This window comes from Amphiura filiformis, chromosome 20, assembly GCF_039555335.1.
Source record: "Amphiura filiformis chromosome 20, Afil_fr2py, whole genome shotgun sequence".
Taxonomy (NCBI): Eukaryota; Metazoa; Echinodermata; class Ophiuroidea; order Amphilepidida; family Amphiuridae; genus Amphiura; species Amphiura filiformis.
In genome coordinates, this window is record NC_092647.1 from 60,073,554 (window position 1) to 60,099,607 (window position 26,054).

The 26,054-nt window shown below is 37.2% G+C and overlaps 1 protein-coding gene across 2 annotated transcripts in view; it reads right to left on the reverse strand.

The window, feature by feature from the left end:
- The window catches only part of LOC140142486 (immunoglobulin-binding protein 1-like), a 33,120-nt gene extending 13,219 nt beyond the window's left edge, over positions 1-19,901 (reverse strand). For both annotated transcript variants that reach the window (XM_072164470.1, XM_072164469.1), the window contains exons 1-5: positions 19,765-19,901; positions 14,765-14,877; positions 13,632-13,770; positions 11,448-11,633; positions 8,762-8,944 (exon numbers count right to left, since the gene is read on the reverse strand). In XM_072164470.1, the coding sequence (XP_072020571.1) occupies positions 8,762-8,944; positions 11,448-11,633; positions 13,632-13,770; positions 14,765-14,877; positions 19,765-19,896 (753 nt within the window). In that variant the 5' untranslated portion in view covers positions 19,897-19,901. The remainder of the gene's footprint in view (positions 1-8,761; positions 8,945-11,447; positions 11,634-13,631; positions 13,771-14,764; positions 14,878-19,764) is intronic.
- Between the last annotated feature and the right edge of the window lie 6,153 nt (positions 19,902-26,054).

A 26,054-nucleotide genomic window follows, 5' to 3' on the forward strand; every position in this document is an offset into this window, starting at 1 on the left:
TCCAGCTTGAGGTTCCTGAATATAGATGCATGTAGACTAGGTTCACCTCATCATGTCTGGAGCTCACTACCTTCTGATGTCCGTGAAGTAGAGAAGGCAGCTGTAAAGGCAAGATTATTGACTGGCACCTACATACTTCAAGCCAATAGGGCTAAATTCAATCAACACAACTGCGACGCAACCTGTTATAGTACAGGAGCAGCAACCTCAAAAAAATGACTTCGTTCACCCTCCACTACATACAAGGTTTGACACCATAGGTAGTTAGTATGGATCCTCCAGATCACTGCTAGGTAGGTAGTGGACTCAAATTGTGGTATCACTTTTTTTTTACATGTCATTTTATGTATGGACGTATAATCGCATAAAATCACAAAAATAGGACAAAATTAAGGGGTAGGGGAGATATAAATTCCCATAACTCAACTTTTACTCATAATAATGAATTTATTTTGGTATGAATATGTAGCTAATTGATTGTTCTAATTGCCTAGTATTATTTGAAAGCAAACCTAGGTTTCATTTGATCATGATTGGAAGTGACCAGTCCATACACTAGTGAAAAATCAGATTTTTCACAACAATGCGTAGGGTGGGTGTTTTTGTGACATTGGCTTCAAATTTTACTATTGTGCCAATTTCTGTTTTCAAAATTAATCAAGTTTCCATTTTTTAATTTTGTTTTTAATATCAAGCATATCTAGGAAAACTTTGATGTTCTGGTTCAAATATTTATGTATGTGCATGTTTGCTTGCATGTTGGTTTGTGTTTTTGTGGGTTTGGGGGGGGTGTGGGTATGTGGGTGTGGGTGCGGGGTGTGTATAGGGTTCAGGGTTGGGGTGTTTTACATGTCTTAATATGTCACTCGGCTGAACTATATAAGTTCTATTAACAAAATTTGTTTGGTAAGTTGCCATTCATGTATTCATTTGAATATTTATATGTGCGGGTGAGATCAACCGCTGTTTGTCAGGAAAATAGACTAAAAATGTAAAAAAATAGTTACTTTTCCACATGTAGCAGCGTGTGTAACAATATTAAGGGGTAGGGGAAATATAAACCATCATAACTCAACTTCAACTCATGATAATGAATTAATTTTGGAATTAATATGTAGCTAATTGATTGTTCAAACGTGTTAGTATTATTTTAAAGCAAGGCAAACATTAATTGTCAGGTAGATAGCCATAAAATGTGAGAAAAGGTTACTTTTCTATGTATAACCATGTCAAATATCGCATTATTAAGGGGTAGGGGAAATAAAAACCACCATAACTCAACCTTTACTCATAATAATGCATTCATTTTGGTATCAACACGTAGCTAATTGATTGTTCTAACTTGCCAGTATTATTTTTAACAGAAAAACCATAAGATAGACATACAATATGATAAAAATGTTAATTTTTCAATGTGTAACAGCGTAAAATTTGACAATATTAAAGGTTAGGGGATGTACAAACCAACGTTGATATTCCATGTCTAACAGCGTAAAATATGACAATATTAAGGGGTAGGGGACATACAAATCACCAAACTCAAGTTTTACTGATGAAAAGTAATTCATTTTGGTATATGTATAGCTATTTGATAGTTCTAACTTTCTAGTATTATTTTAAAAGCAAAAAAGTCATTAGTTGTCCGGTAGATAGACATAAAATGTATGAAAATCTTAATATTTCAATGTCTAACAGCGTAAAATATGACAATATTAAGAGGTAAGGGACATACAAATCACCAAACTCAAGTTTTACTGATGAAAATTAATTCATTTTGGTATCAATATGTAGCTATTTGATTGTTCTCATTTTCTGGCATTATTTTAAAAGCAATTAAATCATTAGTTGTCAGGTAGTTAAACATACAATATGAGAAAAATGTTGATATTCCATGTCTAACAGCTTAAAATATGACAATATTAAGGGGTAGGGGACATACAAATCACCAAAACTCAAGTTTTACTGATGAAAATGAATTCATTTTGGTATCAATATGTAGCTATTTGATAGTTCTAACCTTCTAGTATTATTTTAAAAGCAATTAATCCATTAGTTGTCCGGTAGATAGACATAAAATGTATGAAAATGTTAATATTCAATGTCTAACGGCGTAAAATATGACAATATTAAGGGGTAAGGGGCATACAAATCACCCAAACTCAAGTTTTACTGATGAAATTGAATTCATTTCGGTATCAATATGTAGCTATTTGATAGTTCTAACTTTCTAGTATTATTTTAAAAGCAATTTATTTTAAAATATAACAATATTAAGGGTAAGGGACATACAAATCACCCAAACTCAAGTTTTACTGATGAAAATGAATTCATTTTGGTATCAATATGTAGCTATTTGATAGTTCTAACTTTCTAGTATTATTTTAAAAGCAATTAAGTCATTAGTTGTCCGGTAGATAGACATAAAATGTATGAAAATGTTATGATATTCAATGTCTAACAGCGTAAAATATGACAATATTAAGGGGTAAGGGGCATACAAATCACCCAAACTCAAGTTTTACTGATGAAATTGAATTCATTTTGGTATCAATATGTAGCTATTTGATAGTTCTAACTTTCTAGTATTATTTTAAAAGCAATTAAGTCATTAGTTGTCCGGTAGATAGACATAAAATGTATGAAAATGTTATGATATTCAATGTCTAACAGCGTAAAATATGACAATAGGGGTAAGGGGCATACAAATCACCCAAACTCAAGTTTTACTGATGAAATTGAATTCATTTCGGTATCAATATGTAGCTATTTGATAGTTCTAACTTTCTAGTATTATTTTAAAAGCAATTAAGTCATTAGTTGTCCGGTAGATAGACATAAAATGTATGAAAATGTTATGATATTCAATGTCTAACAGCGTAAAATATTAAGGGGTAAGGGGACATACAAATCACCCAAACTCAAGTTTTACTAATGAAAATGAATTCATTTTGGTGTCAATATGTAGCTATTTGATAATTCTAACCTTCTAGTATTATTTTAAAAGCAATTAATCCATTAGTTGTCCGGTAGATAGACATAAAATGTATGAAAATGTTATGATATTCAATGTCTAACAGCGTAAAATATGACAATATTAAGGGGTAAGGGGGCATACAAATCACCCAAACTCAAGTTTTACTGATGAAAATGAATTCATTTCGGTATCAATATGTAGCTATTTAATAGTTCTAGCCTTCTAGTATTATTTTAAAAGCAATTAAGTCATTAGTTGTCCGGTAGATAGACATAAAATGTATGAACATGTTAATATTCAATGTCTAACAGCGTAAAATATGACAATATTAAGGGGTAAGGGGACATACAAATCACCCAAACTCAAGTTTTACTGATGAAAATTAATTCATTTTGGTATCAATATGTAGCTATTTGATTGTTCTCATTTTCTGGCATTATTTGAAAAGCAATTAAACCATTAGTTGTCAGGTAGGTAGTTAAACATACAATATGAGAAAAATGTTGATATTCCATGTCTAACAGCGTAAAATATGACAATATTAAGGGGTAGGGGACATACAAATCACCAAAACTCAAGTTTTACTGATGAAAATGAATTCATTTGGGTATCAATATGTAGCTATTTGATAGTTCTAACCTTCTAGTATTATTTTAAAAGCAATTAAGCCATTAGTTGTCGGTAGATAGACATAAAATGTATGAAAATGTTAATATTCAATGTCTAACAGCGTAAAATATAACAATATTAAGAGGTAAGGGGACATACAAATCACCAAACTCAAGTTTTACTGATGAAAATGAATTCATTTAGGTATCAATATGTAGCTATTTGATAATTCTAACCTTCTAGTATTATTTTAAAAGCAATTAAGCCATTAGTTGTCCGGTAGATAGACATAAAATGTATGAAAATGTTAATATTCAATGTCTAACAGCGTAAAATATGACACTATTAAGGGGTAAGGGGACATACAAATCACCCAAACTCAAGTTTTACTGATGAAAATGAATTCATGTTGGTATCAATATGTAGCTATTTGATAGTTCTAACTTTCTAGTATTATTTAAAAGCAATTAATCCATTAGTTGTCCGGTAGATAGACATAAAATGTATGAAAATGTTATGATATTCCATGTCTAACAGCGTAAAATATGACAATATTAAGGGGTTTCACTGACGAAAATGAATTCCATTTTGGTATCAATATGTAGCTATTTGATTGTTCTCATTTTCTGGCATTATTTTAAAAGCAATTAAGTTTCCCACAAGGGGTTGAAGGTCATAATGGGGCCAATACTAAAAAATGATCCTATCATGTTGTAATCTCAAATTGTTCCTCTCATCGCTAAGAATTAAAAAAAAGACAATTGTCATAGTTCTACGAAGCTTAGTTCAGGGGTTATAACGTCGAATATATCAAAAATATCATAAAGGTCAAATTTTAAAAAAGGTCCAATTGCACCAATTAACGTAAGAAACCTCAATCAAATACTACATTCAAAGTGCAACGATTTGTATTCCCGTGTTCCCTTTCACAGTTAATAAGTTGAGTTATGGTAATATTTCCCCTACCCTTAATATTATCATATTTGACACTGTTACACATGGAAGTTTTTTCTCACATTTCCTTTGTATCTACATAACAACTAATGATACTGGAACGTTAGATGAATTCAATATCACGAGTAAAGGGTGAGTTATGGGAGTTTATATTTCCCCTACCCCTTGATATTGTCATATTTAGGGACCGTTTCACAAACACTTGTAAGGGGGGCCTGATGCAAAAAGTGGGGGTCTGAAAATTTGTGACCCTCCTAAGGGGGGGGCCTGAAAAAAATGACCAAAAATTTTCCTGGAAAAATTGAGTTTATATGATTTTCTATGGGGTTGACCTATAATTTATATGTCAAAAAGGGGGCCCTAAAATTTTTGAGGTCTGTAAAGGGGGGACGAAAAATTTGTTGCGATGAAATGTTTTTGCATCAGGCCCCTCCCCCTTACAAGACTAGTGTTTGTGAACGGTCCCTTACGCTGCTAGATATAGAAAATGACTTCTTCTGACAGTTTCTGTGTATCTACCTGACAACTAATGATCGCTTTGTTTATAGAAAGTTAGAACAGCCAATCAGATACATTTTGATACCAAGATGAATTCATTTTCATGAGTAAAAGTTGAGTTATGGCAGTTATAAATCTCCCCTACACCTTAATATTGTCATTTTACGCTGTTAGACATAGAAAATTTACCTTTTCCTCACAGTTTCTGTATATCTGCCTGATAAATAATGGTCGCTTTGCTTTAAAATAATACTAGAAAGCTAGACCAATCACTTGGATATATTTTGATACCAAGATGAATTAATTTTCATGAGTAAAAGTCGAGTTATGGCAGTTTACATTTCCCCTACCCCATAATACTGTCATATCTATACTGTTAGACATAGAAAACGTACCTTCTTATCACAGTTTCTGTGTAACTACCTGACAACTAATGATTGCTTTGCTTTATAATAATACCAGACAGTTAGAACAACCAATTAGATACATTTTGATACCAAGATGAATTCATTCTCATGAGTAAATATTGAGTTATGGTAGTTTATATGTCCTCTACCCCTTAATATTGTCATAAGCTGTTAGACATAGAATATTTACCTTTTCCTCACAGTTACTGTGTATCTACCTGACAACTAATGATCGCTTTGCTTTGAAATAATACTAGAAAGTTAGAACAATCACTTAAATACATTTTGATACCAAGATGAATTCATTTTCATGAGTAAAAGTTGAGTTATGGCAGTTATAATTTTCTCCTACCCCTTATTTTTGTCTTTTTACGCTGTTAGACATAGAAAATTTACCTTTTCCTCACAGTTTCTGTATATCTGCCTGACAAATAATGATTGCTTTGCTTTAAAATAATACTAGAAAGCTAGATCAATAACTTGGATATATTTTGATATCAAGATGAATTCATTTTCATGAGTAAAAGTTGAGTTATGACAGTTTACATTTCCCCTGCCCCGTAATATTGTCATTTTCACGCTGTTAGACATAGAAAACTTACCTTTTCCTCACAGTTTCTGTATATCTGTCTGATAACTAATGGTTGCTTTGCTTTAAAATGATACTAGAAAGTTAGAACAATCACTTAGATACATTTTGATACCAAGATGAATTCATTTTCATGAGTAAAAGTTGAGTTGTGGCAGTTTATATTTCCCCTACCCCTTAATATTGTCATACTGATTTATTTATGCTGTTAGACATAGAATAGTTACCTTTACCTCACACATACTGTGTATCGACATGACAGATAATGGTCGCTTTGCTTTAAAATATTAAATACTAGAAAGTTAGAACAATCACTTAGATACATTTTGATACCAAGATGAATTCATTTTCATGAGTAAAAGTTGAGTTATGGCAGTTATAAATTTCCCCTACCCCGTAATATTGTCATTTTCACGCTGTTAGACATAGAAAAGTTACCTTTTCCTCACAGTTTCTGTATATCTGTCTGATAACTAATGGTTGCTTTGCTTTAAAATGATACTAGAAAGATAGAACAATCACTTAGATACATTTTGATACCAAGATGAATTCATTTTCATGAGTAAAAGTTGAGTTATGGCAGCTTATATATATTTCCCCTACCCCTTAATATTGTCATATTTACGCTGTTAGACATAGAAAGCGTGCCCTTTTCTCACAGTGTCTGTGTATCTACCTGACAACTAATGGTCGCTTTGCTTTAAAATAATACTAAAAATTTAGAACAATCAATTAGATTTACATATTGAATTGAATTCAATAGAATTAATACCAAGATGAAGTCAATATCATGAGTAAAATATTGAGTTCGGATGATTTATTTTCCCTACCCTTAATATTTTTCTATGTTATGCTGATATACGAGGGAAATCAACATCAGTTTTTGTTGGGTTTTTTGGGGTTTTTTAAACATTTTTTTGTCTTTTTCCCAGTGGTTACTCACGTCCTACACATAAATATTCAAAATATTACATCAATGGAAACTTAACGGATTTTGTAAATGGAAGTTGGTGCAGTGTACATGTAGTGACATATTAAGACATGTACACACACACCCCTCCCCTCACCCCCACACATACCCTATGTACACCCAGCACCCCACACACACCTCGTCCCACAGACACCCCAACGAACTCATACATATTATAATGATTGGAACTGTTACAATAATGTTTCCTTGATATGCTTAACATTAAAAACAAAACAAAACATTGAAATTTAAATTAAAAAATTAAAAATGGAAACTGAATCAATTTTGAAAATATAAAGTGGTATAGTTGTGAGATTTGAGGCCAATGTCAAACTTTACACATATGGTTTAAAAAATTAGATTACCACTCATTTATGGACTATATACTTCCAAATATGCTCAAATGAAACCTGTTTTTGTTTAAAAATAATACTAGAAAGTTAGGAAAATCATTTAGCTACATATTGATACCAAAATGAATTCAAAATCACGAGTAAAAGTTGAGTTCTTGGAGTTTATATCTCCCCTACCCCTTAATGTTGTCCTATTTTTTGTGATTTTATGCGATTATACGTCCATACATAAAATGACCTGTAAAAAAAAAGTGATACCACAATTTGAGTCCACTACCTACCTAGCAGTGATCTAGAGGGTCCATACTAACTACTTATGGTGTCAAACCTTGTATGTAGTGGAGGGTGAACCAAGTCCTTATTTAGGCCCCTTGTGGGATCTTGCTCCTGGACTATTAAGAGGATGTGATGCATTTTCTTATCAAATGTCCTGCACTCACTGAGCAACGCTGTTACCAACCGCTGTTACCAACCGCTGTTACCATGAATCTATCCTGAAGAGGACACTTCTTGAGCACTGTAATGTACAAGAAGTCGATGACCTATTCACAAATGAGGTTGTTCTACTACAATTCATTTTGGACTCCTCTCATGAATGTATTCATATAGTCATCACCTTACCAGTAGATTGGCCCAGTTTTACAGAATCGATCACTCGTCAGTGGTGTTATGGTCTACACAGTAGAAGATCGTCCCTTCTAAAACAGCTTTCTTTTGCCGATATGTAATTTGTCTGCTCAACCTGTACACACGCCTCTGTGGCCTAGTGCATTGTGTATATTCTTCCATGATGGTCTAGTAGATGTATGCATGGCCGATTCATCACATTTATGTCACCTGTTCAAACTTTGTATACATGTTTATTATGAACTCACACTTGTGATTACTTAGCAATCCTGTACATATTGCCTCTTGTATTTGATTGCTTTACATTATGTACTTTTGTGTAGAATTTAGCTAATTGTAATGTATGTATCTTGCACTGAAGTACCAGTATTTATTTGTTTTTTGATATGATATTTTTAATATTTAATGGGTGCACCCTGCCATGTCCATCCCTTTATAAGCATGTTCTATTATGATAATGAACTAATACTTGTTACGCATCTTGTATACTGCGAACTATTTTCTGCGAACTACAAAAATGATTTTTTTTTGGTATGGACCCTTCAACAAAGCATCTGTCATCGAAGGGGTGCGCCTGAAAAAAGAGGCGGGAAGTCCTACCTACTACTACTACTAGGTGGCACCCGCACAATTCTGCATCGGTAGATCTCAGTGATGTAGAAAACACCAAAAAAATATTGTGCGGACGCTGCTTTTGAGTTAAGCCAAAATATTCCTATTCCAGCACCAGACTAGTATTATGGCTTTAAGTTTGGATACCATATCCATACTTGTTCTTACCTTTCTAGCTTGATTTGGAGGTAGTTGTTGCTGCTGTCGTTGGTCCTGTTCTGGACCTCTGGATGCTGCAGATTCTTTCATTTTGGCCATATGTTGTAATATTTCTATCTCTTGCTGTATATTGCCTATCTGTTCTAATGACGTGCTCACCCATTTTGTCAAATACAGTTGGTAAAACTTTCTCTGCAGGAAAAAAACATCATATTTTGTTTGACATGAGATTTTACTTCCACAACAAATTTGCTTGGTAAATATGTTAGCAAAATTGAATAGCACAATTCCTTTTCCAAAATATATGTATTACTTAGCATCCAGGGCATATTATATAGAACAAGACCTGATGGCACATGCTTGATGTCATTTGCATATTATGTGAGGACTACGCCGGAAATGAATTTAGTATTTCACTTTACTGCAACAAACCAGGATCATAACAAAAACTGATTTTTGTTATCATCAGAAAGAATATACATACTCTCCGGTTGATGTGTTACTTAATCCCATGGGGACTACTGGCCATGTTATCACATTCTAAGACCTATTTTGATTGGTTACAAAGAGGGCTATATGGGCAATTCCAAGCGTTGCGGAATGATGCAAACTGCCTTTGTACGAATTTCTTTTTGATGCAGCAGCCAAATATGTATTAACAGCACAAGGTGAATAGCATAATGTTAAAGTATTTTTGGTTAGTGAATGATTAAGGTAGGAGAAACTTTTCCAAACCACCCTAATTTCCTAATTTGCATATGCAAAGTTCAAGCGTTAGCGGAATGATGCGCACGGGACCAGTACTTTTTGCGCTAAAACATTTTTGACAAACTCTGTGAGTTTAGTAATCTGAGATATTAAATTTGCCACTTAATCTAAAGCTTAGGATGTAAACTGACAATTGTCAGTATCGATTTAAAAAAAATTTGGGCATCGTCTCTTTATGCCAAATTTTCCGACACTAGGTCATGTTGCGGAATGATGCAATAAGCGTTGCGGAATGATGCTGTGTGTAAAATCCCATAGAAAATGAAAAGCGGTCCATGTTTGAAAATAAAAATAAATAGATCAATAAATTTGAGTAAATTGTGTTTTATATACTTGGCTACTTATGTTAGCTGACAAATATCAATATTTATCCAAAATATTTATCACCGATTTTTTAAATCAGATAACTTGTGCTGCATGGTCACATTTTGAAACTAAAATTATGTCAACATTTTGCTAGTCTAACATTCTTGGAAGTGAAATTTAGCACTGGGTGTTAGCCATAGGATGTAACATAACAACTATCACCATCTATCAAGAAATAATCATCACTGTTTTTATTTTATCGTAAATTTAAAGAAAAAATCCTTGCAATCCATGAATCCTTATGGCGTTGCGGAATGATGCAGGGGGTTTTGTGGAGTTAGGTCACTTACAATGGTTCAGGAAATGCTGAAACATCAATTACTGTAAAGATAATTCTGTGCAATGCATTTCAGAAAGTTCTAACCCAAAATTGTGAATATTTTTTTTTCAAACGGGCACATTATGAATTATGCATCATTCCGCAACGTTGCGGAATGATGCAACTTGAATTGGTCGTTACCGCCGCAAATTAGACTTTTTGAAAATTATTTTTGGGTCATTGGATAGGGATGAATAAATTTGCTTTGCATTCTAGTTTCAATGAAAATCAACCTTATTTTAAAATTGCAGTGGTAATAAATGATACTTAAATTGCGTTGCGGAATGATGCTTTTAATCGTAAAATTGGTACTCAAACAATGCTGACAAAGCTACACGTTATAAAATTTGAAAATTTCTGGTGTTTATATTTTGAGCTACTTATAAACTTTATATTCACATGCATAATTTGTTTCCAAAATTTTACAGTACAGAGCAGTTGCTGTGTTTGTAGTTTTGCTGCTTTTACCAGTCAAGAATATGCAAATTTATGCAAATTAGGATGTTTTTCTAACAATGGACACCATTTCCTCCTAAAAAAAGTACGTTTTCAGAATATATAGCTTTTTAGCTACAATATGAGACCAAAATCACATACTTGACTTGATTTTTAAATTTTGACAATTTGGGCGAGGTTGCTTGGAATTGACCATATCATGTATTGAGCCAATCAGAGATATGGTAATATAACTGTCCTGTAGACATATATGTGACCTGCTCCAACAAAACCTGCATAAAGTCAGGAAATTAAGATTTCGATATATGTGTAAATTTAAAATGCTATATTGTCAGCTTTAAAATGATACTACATATTATGATTACTCAATATTTTGTCTTTCAAAAATACATCTTTAGCTTCAAAATTTCATGTTTATAGAGCTTATCTTAAATAAAGCCTTGGCGACTTTGTCCGGGTTTTGTGGGAGCAGTTCTCCAAATCGTCAAATATCTATTATATTGGGCAGTAAAGTTTGTTCGGCTTATAATAGGTGGAAAAATAAGACTCACAACATCTGCGTATTGATATAGAATAGCATTCACCCAGTTGGGTGCAGCACTTACGGTAGTTGCACGTTGCATAATGCATGACTGCCATACTTATACTCTTATGTGAAATTATGCGAGCATGAGTTGGGACTTTATTGATGCATGCAGTAACAAGAACCAAATAATTTTCGCCTGTAAGGCGAACAAACTTTAGATAGGGCCTTTTTGCAATGAACCCCCTCATTTTATTCTCTACCTGGACTTCATCATCTCTGTGTCTGATATCACTCCATGATCCTAATGCTTTCAGTTTGTCCTCTAATTCTTTAGCCTCTTTATATCTCCTAATCTTTTCCTCTCTGTTAGCTTGCATACCCATAAGATTTGGTCGCCCACCAGGGGCTGGACGGGCTGCAGCAACTGGAGGGTCTTGCGGTATCTCCTGTGTTAAGAATTAAACAAGAAAACATTGTAAGATCATTAATTAGAAGTGTAGACTTATTTATGTGAGTATTGAAAGTAGTGATTTAATGTGTCCTACATGCAACTGGCAATATTGTGAGTTGCGCAATTCACACTCCCAGCTCACCTTAATTTATTGCAAGTTACAAACAGGATGATGGCGGCCATCTTGGTTATCGTCACTGGGCGGGAAAAACCTCATATGTACTTTTTACCCTTGAACATGGATGAAGCAAACCGTTCAATATAGTCTACGCCTACAAGGCTTTATCCATATCCAAGGGCCAAAAGTAAATATGAGATGTTTCCTGCATGTATTTTTGGCCCTTGAACATGGATAAAGCAACTCTTCAATATAAAGTCAACACCTATAAGGATTTATCCATGTTCAATGGCCAAAAGTACATATGAGGTTTTTCCCGCCCAGTGACGATATGCAGGAAAGGGACAACAGATTATAATGAAAGACAGAGATAAAAAGACTAAATCGCGTCTGACTTCAGGGCAAAGGCGCGCTGTGATTGGTTGCCAACCTGCACAGTATGGCATTTTTGTCTAGTTGTCAGAATGTTAGATGCGAACTAGTCTTTTTATCTCTGTCTTTCATTATACAAATGTACAATTACTTCATAAACATTTCCTGCAGGAAGTGTGTAAGGTAGGGGGTCCTATTTCAAATGGTATTTTATACCTTATACTAAGGTCTATTACCAGAACTATCCAATTTCAAGTTTTGAGTACATTTACTCCAGCAGTTTGAATGTCATAAGGAAGAAATGTGTATCACAATGGTCTACATAACAGTATGGCCATTGTGAACATGGTACTGCACCATGGGGAAAAGGTTACTACTTTCTGATCGTAAAATCCAAAGAAAACATATCTCAGGTCCAACATTTTACTGGGATAATGAAAGAAATATAGAGCTGATTCTGATACCAAAATCTTGATTTTGCTGGGGTAATTAGGAAGGCTAGGGCTGTCAATAGGCATCATGTGCCTTTAAATTCAATCTGGGCAACCAGGCAAACCTATTTGATGGGACAAAGTTACTTTGCATTCAAAAATATATTGACCTTGATTTGTACTGGGAGTGACTGCAATATAAATCACTATATTAAGTTATTAGCTTTAACATTAAGATCTGGAAATCCTAGCTAATACATTTATGTTTACAAGGAATCAGAAAAAAAAGATACCATATTTCCTCGAATAAACGCTCCCTGCGGGCGTTGCATTTTCCAAACGGGGGGCGTTTATTAGAGGTCATTTTTAGTACGGCAATTAGTAAGCTTAAAAGTCACACTAAAATGACGAACTATGAACTAGAAACACAGACTTTTGGTTCACTTCTGGGTTTCTAATGCAGATTTTCGCCAATTATTGCTGCTATTATCGACCATGTGAGCAACTTGGTAAGCTTACTACACAAGATAGCATGGAAATATCGGCATTCTTGAAACATCTTGGTTCTGGGCATTTATTTGAGGGGGGCAACTATTCGAGGAAATACGGTATACTAAGTTCTCCTATACTAATATATTTCATAAGCATTTAATGAGAGCTGTTTCACAAAATGAGTGGAAAGTCGCCAGGGTAGAAAAGGCGATAAAGTTCATTGTACATGTCAGAAAAAAATAGAAAACAAAAGAACTTTGGTGCAAAATATGATTGAAAATGGCCTCATAGAAAATCTCTAATCTCCATGTTTTCTGTACTAATTTGCTATCTAGTGCAACATGGGTCGATAGTGACAAAATGTACCTCAATGAAAAGAAAACATCCAGATCTGGCAAAATGTGTGTTTTTTTAAAACTATCGACCCATGTTTAGCCAGTCTATTCTCAAGATGAAAACAAAGGGAACCTGCACAAAGTAATAAGAGTGTCATTTGATGAAATGAGGTGATGTATCATGTTGCAAAAGATTCTGGGAAGGGTACAAAATCTTTTCTGCCCCACTCCAATGAAATACGTACCTGTTTGGTGACACCATACTGTCTACACCTTTTGAGATAGTCTACAAAATATGTCTTTCCTTTTTGCACTACTTCAACTCTTTCTTCCCCTGTTAATCTTAAGGTGAGGTCACCTAGAATTGCTGGTAGTAAGAGATACCTGCAAACAAGCAAATAATACAGGAATTGGTTAACCTATTTTATGGTGCTACTGGTCTGTGTAACATCCAAAGAGTTGTCCTTTTTCAGTAAAAAAAAGTGGCCTGCATCGAAAATGCAGACATATACACACCCCAAATGTGGACTTTTGGTCATTTTACAAACAAGTTCCCTGTATTTTCTTTTATTATGACCTTTTTGTGTATATTATCAGATTTGTTCAAAAAGCGACCCTTTTTATTGAATTTTATTGAATGTGCTGTATAATCTATTATTGAGTTCAAGTTCTTCAGTTGGCACAAGCCATTTTTCATCTTGATGAGGCCATGGCGTCAACGCGTTGAGGCAGCTCTTTCACATGTGCATCTATGCAGCGTCTTTACGCATACATGTGTGTATGCCAGCATTTTGAGCGAACACTAGCGATGAGAAGCTGCGCCCAATGAAATGCGCACTTGCGTCACTGCTACATGAGGGTGAAAAATGGTATATTTAACAAGATTATGTATTACTTTCAAAGTTTAAAATGTTCTACAGCAGGATGACATATTAAGCCCTATTCTTTCTTGTACTGCATTTGAAAAAATTGCACCTCGTCCCTTTGTGCACCCAATAAATTTTCATACATTTCTCACCCAGAGTGCTAATACATGTACCGTTAAGTAGGCAGTTTTTTGAAGTCGATATATCGGAAGCAAATTATGAGACATATCGATACAGTATCGATATAAGGACACATTTTCAAGATGCAATCTACGTTTCTTCAATGTTTATTAGTACAACAGAATAGGCCCCCTACATAAAAAAATGACCGTGCAAAGTATCTTCCGGAGGGGTTTGAGACGACATGATGTCTCAACTTGGAATTGGGAGATGGTAATTTGGGATAATCTAAGCATATGTGCCATATCGTTTGTGTAACGATTGAGTGTACCAACATGTACCTATCGATACTTTCGACAATCGATAACGGGCCTACCAGTAAGAATTCTCACCTGATGTCCGATGTTGGCAGTTCTTCTAGCTCTTCATTCCTACTGAATAAACTCAACTCATTCACCATCCTTGTAGCTTTCTCTAATAGATCTATTGCCTTCTGTAGATTGTCCTGCAATTCAAACAGTGATTTTAATGTGTAGGTTAGTCATGTTTAACGAAAAGGTAAATGGAAGTCTATTATTCACTTTAAACAGGTGCTGACTTCAACATGACCTGATGCATTCCCTAACTTAGTTACTGTATTCTAGCTAGAGCGCCATGTGTTGAAAACCATGGAGCAAAATAGAACATAAGCAGTCCATTTTTGACTCCTTGAGGCGACCTCAATGTCTATCATTTCTATAATTACCATGCTCATTCAAGTGATAACCGATTAGGCTCCGAACAATCGATTTTGAGTTTCCCGTCACATAATTTTTGAAAACAAGTGAGGTAACTTTTTCATTATTCATTATTCATTATTTTTGTGACTTTCATTATATGACAAAATGCGAGTGTAAAACACATTGTTATTTACCACTCACTCACTCAAAGGATGTTTAACCAAAGATATAAACTTGCAAAGAGGCTGCAATTCCTTTCTTTTTACTATTATTTTTCTTATTTATTTATAATTTTGTGTGATTAAAGTACAAATTATCCAGTTAATTTCAATATTAAACACTGCATACATATTACTCTTCTATACACTGTATTGAACCCAGATTCTCAATTATTGTCAAAGTGTGAATTTGTAGTAACATCATGTGGATGGTTCATATGTACTTGTTTTCTTGCAGGTTACTCCCAACTGAGTGAATTAAAACAGGCAGCAGACAAATATTCCGATCAACAGAATTTTATATCATATCAGAACACATTTACAAGTGGTTAAATGAACAAAATAGTATGTTTTTGAATGCTATGATCTCTGTAATGGTATTCAACCGTACATTACTTCTTCGATGGTATAACAATGATATGTACATGTACATGACAAATCTTTAATACAAACGTCAGCACAGTCCCATCAAATTGAAATAAAAATACGAAACAATTGCAATTCATGAATTGGTAAGCTTTACAACTCCACTATCGAATCTTGCGCCAACAAAATTAAAGGGAAAACCCCATGCGTGTTTTGTTGATGTTGAATACCGCACATAGTTCTTGCAGCAATGTCATAAACACAACGGAGTTGAAATATATAATTTTTTGTTCTTTTTGTATATTAAATTTAATTTAAAACTATGTCGAATACTATTTAAAAATAAATAATTGATCAATCGGACAACAAATATAAAATTAACAGTATTAATATATTTCTTTAATTACCACAAACAACGATATTGTGCAAAGTCACAAACAGCACTGTAGAATAAAAAATCAGACATTGAAAAATATTTTTGTTCGACCGCATATTTCGTGCAACAGTGTCACAATAGAGCAGAGTTGAAATATATAAATTTTGCCATTTTTGTGTACAGTAAAATTAATGTAAAACGATACCAAGTACTATTTTAAAATATATGATTGATATTTACGAAAAGAAATCCAAAAATAACAGAATCAATATATTTTTTTTAAATTCGCACAAACATCACTATTCATTGTGCGATTTCGCGAACAGCACTGTAGAATCATTGATCTGCCAATGACAGCATTAGTCTTTCAGTCCAGTATATGATACGCATGTGGAAAAGGACTGCGACGTCAACATATTTACAAAGCGTTGCGAACCGGGCCTACAGGATCTAGGCTATCACTATCACAGACGCCAATCAACCGGCGGCAATGAGTTTACTGCCGGTAGCGAAATCGATGTTTTGAATTTGATTTTTCCACTAAAAATGCACGGCTTTTCATCGTTTTTTTGGCAAAAATGATAAGTTTTTATTTTTATTTTTCGAAAATCGCAATAATGAATTCAAGTGCGGGCCCGAAAATGAAGTGCGGGCGGGCGACGGAAACTCAAAATCGACTTTGCCAGGCCTTATGGATATGATGGTTGAACTTGGAGATATCTCAAATTGCATCAGAATCAGTGAAGCACAACACCATATAAACTAAAAGCAATGGAGATTCTGAAGTAAACAATGCCGCCAATGACGACGGGCAGTCAATCAGAACCCCACTTTACACTGTAAGCTGCACCAAATCCCCGAACTGCCTTACTGTATTGGGATGGATATCATGTCGTCATGGTCGGATCCCACCGATAGGAATACTTCTGCTTCTGTTGGTTACTGCATAATCTCCTCAATCGTGGGATGTATAATGCAGGCGCGACTGAGCAGACGACAATTAGTTTTTGAAATGTGCTCCCTTAATGACGCCCCCAATATTTACTGCCTGAAGTTTTGTCTTGAAAGTTCCTAGATGGTGCCTCCCGAACATCAGGTGATAAGCTATTCCATTCAGCAAATGTTCTTGGGAATAGCGAATATTTATAACAGTCTTTAAGCGCAGGTATTTTGACAATATACAGTGGAAGCTTGTTTTCTTGTGGTGACCCCTTGAACTTTGGATTGGTAATGACTGGTGTCTACGGCAACTAACATGTTGACAGACTTGTACAGAAGTGTTAGCCTCTGCTGTATTTTGATCATGACATGATTGATAGATTTCTCGATCAATTACAGATGCATACCAAAAACAGTTGAGTACGGTAGTTGTAGTTGTAGTACGTTATTAGACCAAATAAAAAAGAAACTCATTATGTCTCATCAGACACATTTGGTAAAAAGCTAAGTGCTATGCGGTTTTTTTTATTTAGTTAAGAATATGAGCTATGCGATATGCGATATTTTTTTAAATATTTTTTTTACAGTCTAATCCACAATATTTGTGTTCTTTTTGATATTCAAATACAGAAACATATAGTCATATACATGTGCGTCGTATATACACAATGAATAGAATTTGTCATTTTTACAATGATTGCGAAATGTGCATAAAAACAACAACCAAACTGCAACAAAAAGACTAAATTGGATCGCTATTCTGTCGGTCCGTGCCACGTCACTTCCGGTTGATGATGAGACTCACGGTCGAGTGAAAACAATAGACTTCCGTGAGTGAAAACAAGTCCCTGATTCGATTTTTGTTGATGATTTCTGTCTGAACGTCGAACAACTGAATACAAGCACAATGTATGGACCAATATATTTTTGTAAACAATTTGAGGTCAGTATGAAATTGATATTTTGTACAATTTGTACAGCTATCGAATCTACCCTATCACAAGCAAACGTACCTGTATGTAAAAAGTGCCCTTAAATACTGGACATCGCCAATATATTTATGACAAATTTGTGTCCAGAACACGAAAAGTGTCCAGACCTCACGCTTGCTCTCTCGGCTACAACAATGGTGTATTAAATCCATGTATTCCAGCGGTTCAAGCGTAGCTATGAATAATTAAGCAGATGACGTATTTACCAATTCTGATGATGCGTAATGACCTGACCTTGTCAGACCGATGAGTTACATAGGTTTGATCCACCAGTCCCTTTACTGCTTACGCACGGTCATTTTATTCCGCCATGTTTATTGTTTCGAGATCGGGGCCAAGGAACTTAGGCTACACAACGTGCACAGATCTGACAATTTCCCACAATGCCTTGCGCATTTCCAGAAGAAGGCCTGGCGATTTCCCACATTTCCGCAAAATTGTAAACAACACCTGACGCTTCGATAGGGAAAATGGAGATAGCGAAGTCGCATTTTACATCAAACAGCTGTAAGAGTAAAACGTTCTGAAGGATCGGTAATGATTAACAGCTGGTCTGGTGTATTTGAAGTTCATATTGAAGTTTGTAAGTTTGTGACTTCGTATGTTATGTGCAATAGATATTACAGGAAGCTTAAATTGGCACGCTGTTCTGCAATTTGTCTGTCGCTTCCGAAAATGTATTGGAGTTCTGGACATGTCACACCGGAAGTGTGACATGACCTCGCTGGACATAATTTCTGTCATTGGTGTTATGTAAATTTCGATCGCAAATAGTCAGTGGAATCAAACAACCGTTTCTAAGTCTTCAGAGTGGAAGAAACTTACTTGATTTACCGCTTATATACTGACAAACTTAAAATTAAATTCCATGGCCGAGTGTCGTTTTTTCCGAAATTGAATGTCACTCCAACAACATCGCTATGTAGCCTCCTTCACAGCCGGTTTCTGTTGTTCATAACAAACCGTGAGCCACATGCAGTTTGGGCCCGAGACTAGAGATGTTGGACCGACAGAATACGATTCCGAAAAAATTATGGGCAAAAAAAGAAAAAAGAACAAAAGAAATTACGGCCAATGCGCAGCGCTAAGCGCTAAATTAGATTTCACATAGCAATGCGCGCGGGTGTCTGAGACATACATTCTTCTTCTTCTTCCTATACACGTGCATACCTCAAATTGAGTATTGTCGCACGGGCTTAACGTGCACAGTTTTTTACCTATGCACGATCCTGGAACCTAGGATTGATTGCAGATATCAGAACCGGGATGGTCCCCTTCTCTTTTCGAATAGCTCTGACACTTAACGCACAGGGTTTGACTCTTCCTGTACACGGGACCAACGGCTTTACGTGACTTCCGAATCACGGACGAAGCACATACACTATACCTATATCTGCACGTGATAAGCAGTGTATGGGGGCGAGAAGAAATTCTTCAATTAAATTCTGAAATTAAATTTCTGAACTGAATTGAAGGATTCCTGACCATATAGGAACTTTTTGGGAGGGAAGAGAATTTTCACCTAAGGCAAGCCCAAGGCTCGAACCCTCGTCGATCGTATCTCCCGGCCGGCAGCGCAACGCCTTAACCACTCGGCCATCTCGCCCTCGCATTCTTTTTTTCTTGGCCTTTTATAAGCTTTCTTCCCGGGTCGTGACTGTCGAATTCAACACTACAGGCATGAATATGAATGAACGAAAGTGACATGAAGCTTTCCCCTTCAGGCTGGAAATACTTCAAAATCTCATTTACGAATCACACTAGTATTTAATAAAATTGTACCTGATACGTTTTTGAGTTGGTACTTTCTGTACTTTCTTCTATATCTAGATGAATTTTCAGTCCATCGTCAAAAACCTTGGATAAATTCGGAACGTCATTTTCTGCAATGGAAGTCGCCATTTTGAAACACATTGATAAGTTCCGATTAAAATCAGGAGAACCGTTAATGTCAGGTAAGTCTGAGACGATTCGTCTCAGGTTAAGTTAAGGGCTGTGCAATAATTATCAGCCCCCTCCCGAACGGCCGGCCAATCGCTTCCCCTCCCCCCTCGGCCTGCCAAAAATTGCTTGCCCCCACCCCCCTCGGCCCGCCAAAAATCTTTGCCCCCCCTTTCATCATCATCAGTCGGCTGCGGAGCAGGCGACTACAACCTTTCTCCAACTAATGCGATCTTGGGCAAGCGAAACAATTTTGTTTTGGCTGCAGCATCCCTTCAGTATCTCCCAGGAGGTGCTGGACATACTGTAAGTACAGTGTGCGCGGCCGTCCCGGTTTCCTCTTCCCATGTGGTGGAATATAAAGCGCATATTCTTTCACAGGCTCGCCATCTTCAAGACGCAGTAGGCCCTATATGGCCGAGAAATTTGAGTTGATGAATCTTGACTCTGGCAACCAGTGGAGTGGTGTTGGTCAGGTTGTAGATGGTTTCATTTGGAATCCGATCCACACGCTTGATGTTTAACATGACTCGACTCTGTAGCAAGATGTTGCAAATGCATTGATCTTGTTTTTCATGCCCTTGGTAATTACCCATGACTCGCACCCGTACAGAAAGACAGTAACACACGTTGTCTGAAACAGCTTGATTTTTGTTTCGATTGGCAGGGATGGGCTTCTCCAAAGGCATTCCAGTTTTCAGAAAGCTGCCCAGGCTAGTGCCTTCCTTCTTTTTAGGTCTCCAACACTAGAGCCCACCCCGGAGCCCAAACACTTGAAGTCTGCGACATGGCCGATGGCACCACCACAGACCTCAAACGCTGGCCGGGCGTCACAGCTTGCAGTTATATATTCTGCCCCAGGTGCGCCGACGACAAGGCCCAGATCCGCTGCCGTAGTTGCAGTCCCAGTAAGCTGCGACTGGGCCCGGTCTATGGAAGATTCCAGCAGGGCAATATCCGGCAGCAAAATCCAGGTCATTCAGCATCCCGGCCGACGTGGGTAGGTAACATTTCCCGCGTCAATTCCAGAAGTTGATTTCATCAGATGGCAGTCCACCTGGATAATGAACAGGAATGGCGCCAACACATCACCCTAAAGCACCCCAGTTGCCACTTGGAAAGGCTCCGAGATACTGCCATCTACCATAACGGCACCACTGGAGTATTTGTAGAGCACCTGGATGGCATTGACCACAACCTTTGGTTGAAAACATGACGGACCTGCCGATGGAGTCGAAGGCTTTTTTGAAGTCCACAAAAGTGACTGTCAAGGGAAGTTGGTACTCCTTGAAGCCTTCCATGATCCTCCTCAAAATGTGTATTTGCTGCGACCCGATCTAAAGCCAGCCTGGCTGCCTCCCAGTAAAGGACCAATATATGGGGCCGGATCCTGTACAGAAGGATCCCGCTGTACACCCCCGCGGCAACGGACACAAGCGAAACACCACGGCAGTCCGCCACGAGAGAGAGGCCACCCCTCCCCGGCAGAGGAATGACCACATTCGCAACCCACCGACGCGGCGGCTCCAGCGTTGAGAACACCTCCATACAGAACTCGAGAACCACATCAACCATGTCATCCCCCCTCCCTGAAGCGCCCCTGCAGCCACAGCACCAATCCCGCCGCCCCGCCGGCCCCCATGGCTGCCACCGCCTCGACCCCCACCTCCTCACGAGCCTCCTCCCCCCCCCCCCCCACCCCCCTTTACACATACCAAATTTTTTGGATCCCAATTTGCAAACCGGCCGAGCGCGTGCAGGAAAATTTGTAGGCCCCTAGTATATTGGTGTACAAAATAAACTTAAACACTTTGTCCCTAACCGTACATTATTCACTCTTTACTGTACCCTTATCTTGCCGTATTTAAACTATGGTATACTTCGCAAATAGATTCATCAGGATTGTCCATTGAAAATTATTTACATTGTTCTAAAACAAATCCAGTAAAATAGGCGATGTTAACATACCTCAATGACGTTTCGTGCTGTATCACAGCACTTTCTCAAATTGAATGACCAGCTTTGACCTTAGACTGGATGTGTTTTAGAACAATGTAAATAATATGGTATACTTATCTGGGGAAAGTACTTGTAAATCCTATTTAGACACCGGGGCACTCCATGCAACTTTGGAGGTGACGCGTATGTAGGGCTGTTAGGACCCCCTTTTTCAGCATCGCTGTCACCCAAAGACCCCATAGTTTTTTACGAACACATGCTCTGTCACCCGAAGACCCCTATTTTTCCATTTGATCTGTCACCCAAAGACCCTTACAAGTTCAATTTGAACAGCAACTTTCATTTATCACTGATTTTGTTACTTATTTTGACAAAACAAAGAAATTTGAAGCCATTTATAACTAGAAATTCGATTTTCGAGGTTTCTGTGGCGCTATTTCGGCCACAGCGGTGAGAAGCGAGTGAGAAGACCACTACACTATAACCCGCCCTTCCGATGTGTCTGATGTGCTCTCATGTCCCACAAAAAATACCGTCCAAACGTTCATACCCCAGCCCTTAAAGAAATTCGATCTTCGAGGTTTCTGTGGCGCTATTTCGGCTCTCACCCGGAGGTTCCATTAAAAAATAGTCATGTTCTCACCCAATGACCCTCACATATTTTTTACATTTTGCTCTCACCGAATGCCAAAAATCATGTTCTCACCCAACGACTCCATATTTTTTACATTTTGCTCGCACTCACTGAATGCCCCTTAGGGACCGTTCATTATTTAAAGGGGAGGGGGCGGGAGGATTTCAAAATTGAGTTCATAAAGTTACACAACCCCCTATTAGCAGCATCTAAAATTACACAACCCCCTTTTGCCGCCCAAAATACGTAATCCCCTCACATCAATAGTATATATATTCAGTTATCATGAGTATAGGGACTTGTGAAATGTAACAGTTTAATTATTTTTATATCAGTTTGGAACTTACCTCCAATTGCAAATGGTCTTCATTTTTATCCAACAATTTTATAACAAGACAATAAATGCTTGTGATGATACAAATTATTAATATTATAGGTGTTTGCATTTATTTGCAGATGGGGTAGCCACATGGTTCAGGGAGGACATGTCTATGGAGGTGAGCAGGGTCGTCGCTAGACCATTTTCTCAGGGGGGTGGGTGTGTCGAGAAATAAATTTTGCTGATATATAAATATGGCCGGATTTACCTTTTGATGGTCCCTGGGCACGGCAACATGATTGCCACCTGTGGCTCTTCGGTTAGAAGACACCCCTTTCCCCATGTATCCCAAGTTATTTTTCCAAGCTGACCCCAGAATTCCTTTACCGGGAAAAGCATACAAAAATTTGATAAAGTGCGAGCGTAGCGCGTGAAAATCTGCTATTTCAGAGCTAAAATTCAAAGAGGGATGTATCGGAGTCACCGAGCCAGGGGGCAAAATTTGCAAATTTTCTCACTGATCTGCTTACCTGGAATTTGGCATTTTATTACTAAATGGGCCAAAATGGGGTTAATTTTGGGTCTTAAATAGACGTGACCAACTTGAAGATGGAAATCGTATAGTTTGTCACAATATATCTGTCGACTGAGCAGGGGAGGGGACTGACTTGCCACCCTTCCCTATGGCTAATCTCAATTGATGCTGATGAACAGTGGCGTATAGATTTCTTTTTGACATGAGGGGGAAGGGATTGGAAATATTTTAAGTATTATGTGAATCTAGCACCTTTTGGTGACAGAATAAGTTTATGGTACAAATGCGCGCAAAAAATGTTGCCATATTGAAGCTAAACTCAAAATATGGTGCAAAGTGGAATAAATTCGCGCGGAGCGCGCAAAAATTGAAACGTTTGAGGCTAAAATGGCCAAATATGAGGTAAATTTGGTCAGAACCCCACATACAGGCTTCAAGACCGTCCATGATACTTGATCATAGTGAATAATTATTAAATTTCACATGACCCCCCTATCAGGAAAAATAGAATCACCTAACCCCCCTGTTTGTTAAAGTGAAAATCACATAGCCCCCTACATTTTCCCGGCCCCCTCCTCTTTAAATAATGAGCGGTCCCTTATTGCAAAAGTGCCAGCCCTACACCTATAAAAATTATATTCATTTCATATTGAAGTGCCCCTCCCCCCGGGAGTTAGTCCCACTTGGTCTAATCCCCCACCCGCGCCGGGCCCGGGGGTACATCATATTTTTGGTTTGTACGCTCCCACGGTGGTGGGTTTTTGGAAGCTGACGGCGCCCCGGTGGAGCTGCGAACAACCATAGGGGTTGGAGCTCTGAACATTCAAAATCAAGGGAAGTTTCGGGGGGGGGGGTCTCTCTCTGGTTGAAGGTGTACGGGGATGTGCCACGGTTTTGGGACTATCAATTTGTAAGCGCTCTTTAGCAAAGTCATAGTTCATTGTCATTGAATTTACACGCGTATGACCAAACAGGCGAAAATAGTAACTTTTTGCACAAGATTTGCAAAGAGAATTGGCCATTGCTCATATTGTAGTATATAATGCCAAATACAAGTGTGCTCTTTCATTAAATGACATAAAATTTGAAAAATATTGTAAGGAACACTTGAGGTTTTGACTTTTAAAACCTACATTTATGTCAAAAATTGTTCTGGGATAGGTAGTTTTCAACAGATTTACCAGATTCGCCTTGCTATAAACATTGAATTGCGTTATCTGTTGACCTAATGATAAAACGTTTATAAAGGGGAAGTGTTAGCTTTCGTTCGATAAAAAAAAAATTCTGATTGGATGAAGGGAACACTTGAGGTTTTGATAAAAACCAATCACAGAGGTCTATTTTCCAGCTAGAAGCTCACACAGCTCTATGCACTCAACCATAGCTGCCACGATATTTTTACTTCTTATATTGTCATTTTACGTTGTTTTTTCAGGCCTTGGTGAGAATGCCTATGCATATGTTGTAGGTGTGAGCATGAAGTTGCATCCAGTGGATGGTGGAATGTAGTGGTTTCGAGGTTTTTCACACAAAGCGCTCCCCAAAATCCCGAAATTTTGAACAGAGACCATCAGGACACAATATTTTATTCGCAAGCGAACTGTTAAAGAAGGTTTTTTTTTTCTAAAGAAAAAGCGCCTTTTCCCAAAATCACGAAATTTCGAACAGAGATCTGGCCTCTCTTTCTGGCCCTCATCCCTACCATAGTATGTACGGCAACTGGACGTTGGGTCTTCGGTGACGTTCTCTGCACTGTTCAGTTGATAATAATGCAGTCATGCTTGTTTGCTGAGGTAATATCTACCATTGCCGTAAATGCTGATGGATATATCGCAATAATGCAACCTTTACGAATTACGGCACCACGTAATTGTGACACCAAAGAAAGCAAAGATAATGATAACTTTGTGAGTTTAGCTGTATTTTCATCTGCTTTGCTCTTGCGAACTGGAATGCAACTTACCTACCCAATTATCAGATGTGTTTCTTTGACCCAGAGAAAGACTTTCTAGCCATGACACGTTACGCTGGGGCAATATCTGTCTTATGTATTGGTATTTTCATCGTTGTCATACTGTCTTTGAAGATCTTATCAGTGGTACGACAAAGAAATCGGCAATTTTCATCCGACAATTTTGGTGAGCAGTTTGATCGAAATCAGCAAAGAAAAGATAAAAAAGCTGTCACGACATTTTTACTTCTTATATTGTCATTTGCTGTTGGGCTTGTATTTTACCTATCTACGTTGTTTTTCCAGGCCATGGTGAGAATGCCTATGCATATGCCATATGTTTTAGGTGTAAGCATGCTATTTGCATCCAGTGGATGGTGGAATGTGGTTTATTATGTTAGAAATCGGACTTTGAGAGCCAGTTCACGAAAACTTTTTTCTTCACTGTTGCAAAAGTGTACTTGAATTTTTTGAATGTTGAAAGGTTTCAAATTTGTGCTTGAAAAACGCTTTCAAACTGACAAACATCATTGCCATTTAGCACATTGTTGAATCAATCGATAATACTTCTTGCGCAGTTACGCTTATAATAAATCAGGACATTCCACCATCCATTAGTAGCGAAACATATTCGTGTTAAGACAACCATCTCACGTGGAAGACGACTCCAAGCATTTGTAAAAATACCACGATGAAGGAGGTACCCAATTACCATTGACAGCGCGACAAAGAA